The sequence below is a fragment of the Leuciscus leuciscus genome (genome assembly GCF_965113295.1).
Source record: "Leuciscus leuciscus genome assembly, chromosome: 20".
Taxonomy (NCBI): domain Eukaryota; kingdom Metazoa; phylum Chordata; class Actinopteri; order Cypriniformes; family Leuciscidae; genus Leuciscus; species Leuciscus leuciscus.
The window spans coordinates 26,840,478-26,848,855 of record NC_138744.1 but is presented as its reverse complement, the minus strand read 5'-3'; the positions used below and the strand labels follow the sequence as shown (position 1 = coordinate 26,848,855).

The window sequence follows — 8,378 nt, the reverse complement described above, 5'->3', positions numbered from 1 at the left end:
AATATTCGAATGCAATATTTTTGAAAAGTGCCCATCCCTACTTGTAATTGGCATCTTTGTTCTTATTTTTAATAACAAAGATAAAATAATACGATTTTGGCCATATTGCCCACCCCTACTTTGGCCTAAATGGTCTGTCTTTCCTTTTTCTTTTGTTATCTTGTCATTTTTGTTGTTGTATCCTTAGGTTGAAATCTATCCTGGATCAGAAGTGTTTGTTTCCAGAAGTGCATGGAGGGCAGCATCATATGCTAATACGTCCACTGCTATGGTCCGGTGTCTCCTCTGTAGTGTTTTTGACATGGAGACTCTTCTTCGAAGTAACCTTAGAGGTACATTTACAAGTACTAATAGTAATATACCATTATACTTTAAATGTTTCTTCCTACAAGTATCACTGTTTCCGGTATTTAGGTGGAAAATCCAAGACCGCATGTGGTGAAGAGGCAAGAGATGGCCTGGATTCAGGGAAGGTCAAAGCAATTATGAGTAAGTTTATTAATTGGTCTGTTTAAACGTATGACTGAACCATAGACTGCAAATATAGAAACCTCCTGTATTTGAGCCTGTCATAAACAGCCCTGAAAGAGACATTTTGATGGGAAAAATTTGTGAAAAATTACATGGGTTTTGCTTTCTCTCGCAAATATTTTGTGCTCCCCCGTGAAAAACGGGAGGAAAAATGTAATCGGTTATATTTATATTTAGTTATTTTATATTTTAATATACTTTGAAATATAATTTATTCCTGTGATCAAAGCTGAATTTTCAGCATCATTACTCCAGTCTTCAGTGTCACATCCTTCAGAAATCATTCTAATATCCTGATTTGATACTCAGGTATTTTTCAATGTTGGAAACTGTTGTGCTTCTTAATATTTTCTTTTATAACCTGTGATACTTTTTTTCAGGATTCATTAATGAATAAAAAGTTAAAAAGAACAGCATTTATTATAAATAGAAATCTTTTCTAACAATGTTAAGTCGTTACTAGGGATGTTAACGATTAATCGACGATCGATTAATTGATGATAATACATTTAATCGATAAAACTTTTCGCCATTTTACACCTTCATCATGACTATAAGTTTGCGTGTGCATTTGCAGCCTTTTGTTCTGTGCAAATGTAAGTTGTAATATTGTGTTTATTTTGTGTAGGCCTAACGTATCTATATCTGATTTATCTCATGGTTATTTGATTAAGAATTTGGTTAAGAATGAATGTAGTAAAGCTTACGGTGACCCTCTTCTGTTTCAGGGCGCGCAGCTCAAACGGCAATGCACGACTAATAATGACTATTGGACTGTCATATTACATAACATTATAAAGAGAACAATATTGTAATAAAATATTGTGAATTATTTGGGTTTAGTTGCCATAGTTGCGTTGCTCCAGAAATAGTGCGTCCACAACACGAATCATTCTGAATGGCACGTAACTTAGTTCAAGTTCACTTGTGCATTCGCTTCATTTTGTGCAGATATAATTTGTAATATTATGTTTATTTTGTATATATCTGATTAATCTCATATAGGATGCGTTTCTTTGAGTTAAATAATGCGACAGCAAAGTGCTCCAGTTTAACGGTATTCATTCAGCGCGCAGCTCAAACAGCAGTGCACGGTTAATAATAACTATGATTAGGACTGTCATATTACATAACATGAGAACACTGTTTTATGAAATCGTTGTGAATTCATTGGGTTTAGTTGCCATTTTCAGCGCGTTGTTCCAGGAAGAGCACGTCCACAACAGTCACATATTACAAGCACACATCTGAGGCGTTGCCTTTGGTTTTCATTAGTCGTTATATTTGATTATTAAAAAATTTATTTAATTAAATGATCAATCACATCGAAACATTTTACAATCCTACTAGCCCTTTATTTAGATTAAAAACCATTCTCATTCATTTGGTGAGGAACATAGCGTTTTGTGCAGTATTTGCACACCCTGTCCTGCTGTTGGCCATAAGCAGCAGACTCATAACGCAGTGTTATGGCTAACGTTTAATCGATTAATTGATTGTTAATTTAAACAACGATCGATCATGGGAATTTGTTCAAATTTACATCCCTGGTCGTTACTATCACTTAACACATCCTTGCTGAATAAAAGTATTTATTTATTTGTTTAAAAAAGAAAATGACCCCAAACTTTTGAAAGGTAGTACAAAAGATTTATAATGCTGTTATAGTGCTTTTTTGAACTTTTTACTCATAAAAGAATCCTGACAAATGGTTTCATGAGTCAACTTCCTTGGTTCTCAAGTAACCAAGTAACCCCCCCTTTTGCAGGATGTGTTATTGAACCCATCGACAATACTACGGCAAATGTAGAAATAAATAAATAAAACATCTAGGTGAACATCACATTATGTGATGGTGTTTGATAAACGCCAATCAGAAAGATTATAGAGATGTTTATAGAGAATTTTTCATTGAGTTTGACCTGCCGATACAGATTTTAGCCGATTCCGATTTCATTTTTTGTAACCACTTTACAGCACACACAAATATTAATGTTCTATTTTTTTTAAATAAAAAACTATATAGTTTTACCCAAACTGAATAATTAAGACAAGTTTAAATGGGTACATTTTCTATAAATATTTTAGAGTTTTCATTTTCTGACATCAAACACTTTTCTGTTAAAACACACTAGACATGCAAATTATGTGCATTTTAGGCACTTTTTGTGTGAAATCATATTTATTTTGTCCATCAAAAGTGTGCTTTCACTTTAATTGAGCGTGAGCTGCGCAGCAAAAATAGACTCGGCGCCGAAACCCGCTTCACTGCTGCTCACGCGACGCTCCTGCTCGCAGTGTGAATGCACTCATTGATTAACATGGACGCCGAAAAAATACGCACTACTCACGCTTGCGGTGTGAAACGGCTGTAATTCACAAGGTTTCCTACATGTGCGTTCCGTGTGCACGTGTGATGCTGATGTTGCGCGATGTTAATCATGCGGCGCCACATTGCATTTGACCGGCATAAAATCGGCATATGTCAGACAGACTGGCCGGTCGACGGTCATGGCTGATCACGTAAAAATCGTCCAATTCCGGTCACCAGCCAATCAATCGGGGCATCTCTAAAAGATTATCATTAAAAGTATATTGTTCAGATAGGCTAGATTAGATAGACGATTTTTACGTGATCAGCCATGACCGCCGACGAGTTATATAAAACAAGTTATTTTTTTTATTTTTTTTAAATAACCCCCCAACCACCGCCGGTAGTTGGTCCATTACCGCGGTGGTAAAAAAAACTGCCACCGTCACAGCCCTAAATATACTAAATATAATAAGATAACCTTGTTTGAAATTCTATACTGACTGGGTTAAATAGAATTGAATTACTAAAAAGAGACTAAAATACAATTTTCATTGACTAAAACTAGACTAAAATGTCATCAGTTTTCGTCGACTAAAACTTGACTAGATTAAAAAGAGTATGAACGTGACTAAAACTAATAAAAACTAAAACGACAGCTTGACACAAAGACTAGACTAAAACTAAAATTAAAACAGGCTGCCAAAAACAACACTAGTCAACTGCCTGTTGCTTGTTTGTCTTTGTTTTCTTTGGAACAGGTGCTTGGAAATGTTCATTGTCACATCTGTAAAAAAAAAAAAAAAAAAAAAAACCTTGAGGCGCATGCTGATAACACAATCAAATAAACTAGGTATTATTATCATTATCAATCACTAATGGCCATGGATTAAAAAAGACAACAGTTTTTGTAATTTCATACAAGAACATGTACTTTTGTATTATGACGATGTAAACAATTGCATTTCATGATTCTCGATCACACTGAGAACTGAACGACACCTGCGTTCCCCTCTGCGAGGTGCTGGAGAAGGAGAGCTTGATGCAGCCACATTCCTAAAAAAAAAACCCAAAAACATGCATTGTCCAAAATAAACTGATTAATGGTTATGGACGCATAATGTATGTATATATCTGTTGATGGGCCATAGGACAGAGAAATAACTATTGATGGGCCGTAGACCGTGTCACCGCGAGTATCTGTTGATGGGCCATAGGCTATAGACCTCACGCATTTAGAGCATTTCAAACATGTACACCTGTATTCACAAACATCTGTGCATAAGGCAGTATTTTAGCATGATAAGCAAGGGTCATAGGCTAACCAAAATCTAACATTTATACATAAAAATATACTGTCTAGTATTTAGACAGTATCACATTTTAACTGAAGCTAAAATATATTTGTACTAAATCACATAGGTTATATTTACATAGATATCCGCAAAGCTAAATTAGGCATAAGGCAGTATTTTAACATGATAATCAGTGTCAGAAGCTAAACAAAACTGAGCTAAATATATTGTGTATATTAATATGTTTAGTAACTTATCACATTACAAATGTTTACACCTGAGCATAGCCTACAAGACAGTAAGGGACATTGTTAGGCAATATTTCCCATAAGATGTCAAAAGCTAGCCAAAACTAGGCACAATATAGTCTGAAATTTATATGAGAACTATATTATCAGAAGAAGAATTATATAACACCAAACAACTTACTCCGTATCCTTGGCAGGATCAACTCTCTTCAAAGTACAACCGTTCGTCATCTGAGTTTCAATCTTCCTCTGAGGAAAAGGTGAATTCTTCCTCACTGTCCAGAATCATCTGAAGGGCCTCTTTACCGGAGTAGCATGCCATCCTCAAAACGTGATGAACTATCAGTGAATCTGATGAAGGAACTTTGTGTTTTTGTATCATTGATCGGGGGCGTGTGTGATGCATATAGATCACCTGAACTATTTACCATGTGAATAGCACCTGGGGTATGGCGGCCTCAGCTCATTAGAGATGAAGGGAGAACGAAAAAACTACATCTCCATGGTTTCAAACGGATTACATAAAATGAGAGTATTTGTTTTTGATATGAATTACTTAATTTAAAAGTAGACATTCCAAGCTTAATAAAGACATCTCTCATGAAAGTGTGGCTAATATTCGCTGAGTTACAGTTTATTTTCAGACACGTTTTAGAATGGACTTCACTGACAGAGAGATGGCAGAACTTGCATCATGTTTAAACCATTTCTGATGACCAACAAAACACATATCTCCGACTGGTGAAAAACCTTGTAACTCCATTTGAGCTTGATTTGGTCAAATACTAATAATATAATAATAAACGGAGCAGATCCAATAGGGTCCTCTCACCATCGGTGCTCGGGCCCTAATGACAAATCCAAGTGCCTGACCGCACATAAAGCCACGATACTAACTTAATGTTTAAAATTAGGGGGGGAAATAATTTTATCCAGATATCAATAGCTGTATTAGTATCAGTGATGCTGGCCTTCATTCATAAAAAGATGCCATTAAACATTTTTAAAAAACTTTCTTCATTTTGTCTCTACATTCATTTGTTGATTAATTGTGAAATATTATTACATTATAAAATATATAAACTATAAAATTGTAAGTGTTTTTAATTGCGATTAATCACAGAAAAAATGTGTGATTAATCGAGTAAATTTTTTATATCAATTGACAGCATATGTCCGTGGTTGGTCATGTATGGCATTAAAAATGTAAAAAAATGGCATTAAAAAGCATTAGATTTAATTTGAAGATACCTGCTGAAACCCTGTTCTGTCATTAATTACTCACTTTCAAGCCCCAGAAAGATAGTAAAGACACCAGTGCTTTGTGAAAAAAACATAATTTGCCACTTTATTTACATATAAATAATCTCCAACGCACGTTCACGCAACGTCTGCCCTTGCTGCTCTAGTGGAGATTAATATTTTGTAAATAAAGTGGTAATAATTTTTTTTTCACAAACAAAACACTCGACTTGTCTTTACTACCTTTCTGGTGCTTGAAAGTGGTAGTTGCGTAGAATGTCAATGGAGGGAGAGATAGCTCTCAGATTTGTGTTTGTGTGAACGGAATGTCTTACGGATTTGGAATGACATGAGGATGACTAAATAATGACAGAATTTGCATTTGTAGGTAAACTAACCCTTTAACCATAACCACTGACTTCTTGTATTGTTTTGCAGATGCTGTCATAAAACGTCACGAAAAGGCAACTGTTGGACAGTTGGGCCAGGCCATTAATTCCAAGTTGGCAGAACTGAGGTTCCAAAACAAGAAAAAAGAAACAGTTTTATAATGACTTTTTTTTTTTTTATACATTTTTGAGTAAAATAAAGCTTGTGGTAAACAACTTGACGATACTTTAACGTTTTGTTCTACAACGTACACTGCACATATTCACACCCAAACATCTAGATACTTATTAAAAACTTAATAAGTTAACATAACTTCAACTAAATTCATGTTTTCAGTATAGTTGTGTGCAATTTAGGTTGTAGAACAAAACGTCAAAGTATCCTCAAGTTGTTTACCACAGGCTTTATTTTGCTTGATTCATGTTTGAATCAATTCATGATTGATGTTTTAAGTGCAGTTAATATTATATGTACTTTACCCTGTTTGTCAGCATCAATAAAAACATATTTTTTGTGTAGTAGTGTGTTCCTGAATGCAATGAAAATATTTACATATATGGAGACTATTTGCATCAAGTGGGAGTAAATGTGAATATATTATATGAAAACATGTTTAGGTTTATTTACATATATGTGAAGTATACTAAAAGGAGCACTGAATATTTGAGTATGTTTCAGAATAGATTTACATACAGTATACAGAAATCTAATATGTTAACAAATATTAGAAGTTAATATATGCACATATATTGCAAATTAATATATTTACATAGATGAGCATCTAAATGTATTTACATATAAAGGAAATTAATATATGTAAATATTTCCAATAAAATATATTTACATATAAAGAAATCTAATATGTTAACAAATATTAGAAATTAATATATGCACATATATTGCAAATGAATATATTTACATATAACGGAAATTAATATATGTAAATATTTCCAATTAAAATATATTTACATATAAAGAAATCTAATATGTTAACACATATTAGAAATTAATATATGCACATATTTTGCAAATTAATATATTTACATAGATTGATATCTAAATGTATTTACATATAAAATAAAGAAATATATGTAAATATTTCCAATAAAAATATATTTACACATGTTTAATATATGTGAAAAATATTAAAAAGGGGCCAAAATCAAATATTTAAATATATTTTTAATATATATTTCAAAATATATTTACATATAAATATAACATATATTTTAATCTATTTAGATTTAAGACATTTAAATATATGAAAATCTATTTATTATTAATATATTTCAATATATGTGACTTCTGTATGGGTGGACAGCTATTAAAAAAGCATTTTCTTGAATTTGCACGGGTTTTTATGGCAAAGTTGCACATCAGCCTCTTCATTGGACCCTGGTGCATCATCCTATAAATTGCAACCAAGTGGCAAGCCTTTGTGTTTCGATTTTTTCCCCCTCCAAGCCAAGATGGCCAAGGGTCAGTCAGACATGCCAAGTTGCTCCGGAATATCCACCCATTCCTTCTATCCTAGGATACTCTCGTAGGTAAAAAAAATATTGCAGCATCAAGCAATATCTAATGAGTCATATCACAGTAACATTTTCCAAGTTTTGATTTTAGATTGAGAGAAAACTCTGATTAATCACATGTCCACTGTAGTGGACGTCATGCATCAATTGCTATATTTCAGCTACAATTCATAATTAAATTATATTGTGAATATTGTTTTTGAAATTTAAAACTTAAAAACTTAATCTGCAGTGACTTTTTTTACTGTAAATAAATTTACTTGTATTATTAGAATGTAATTTTCATTGACATCGAAAAAAGTCATGTGATTACATAATGTATGACACTTGTAATGCATTACTTGTTAGATCAAAAAGTAATCTGATTTCGTAATGCATGTTACTTGTAATGCATTTCCTTACTCATAACATCAAAAAGTAATCTGATTATGTAATGTGCGTTATTGTAATGCATTTCTTTACTCATAACATCAAAAAATAATCTGATTACGTAATGCATGTTACTTGTAAAGCGTTTCTTTACTCGTTACATCAAAAAGTAATCTGATTAGGTAATGCACATTACTTGTAGTTAATTACTTGTTAGATCAAAAAGTAATCTAATTAGGTAATGCATGTTACTTGTAACACTTTACTCTACTTGTAACATCAAAAAAGTAATCTGAATGCGTTATGCATGTTACTTGTAATGCATTACCCCCAACACTGATCATTTCAGATGAGATTGAAAAAACCGTATCGCTAGGTTTTCTCAGAGGACGGCTATGATAGAAATGTGCATGTCCATCTTGAACATAATCAGAATTATCAGCTAATAAGGGTAAATCTC

At 32.9% G+C, this 8,378-nt stretch overlaps 1 protein-coding gene across 1 annotated transcript in view; it reads left to right on the top strand.

Annotated features, from left to right (window-relative positions):
• Positions 1-6,778, top strand: part of LOC309484220 (uncharacterized protein) — a 7,185-nt gene extending 407 nt beyond the window's left edge. The window contains exons 2-4 of the mRNA XM_082150512.1: positions 188-332; positions 415-489; positions 6,066-6,778. Coding sequence (XP_082006638.1) covers positions 188-332; positions 415-489; positions 6,066-6,178 — 333 coding nt within the window. The 3' untranslated portion in view covers positions 6,179-6,778. The remainder of the gene's footprint in view (positions 1-187; positions 333-414; positions 490-6,065) is intronic.
• Positions 6,779-8,378: the final 1,600 nt, after the last annotated feature.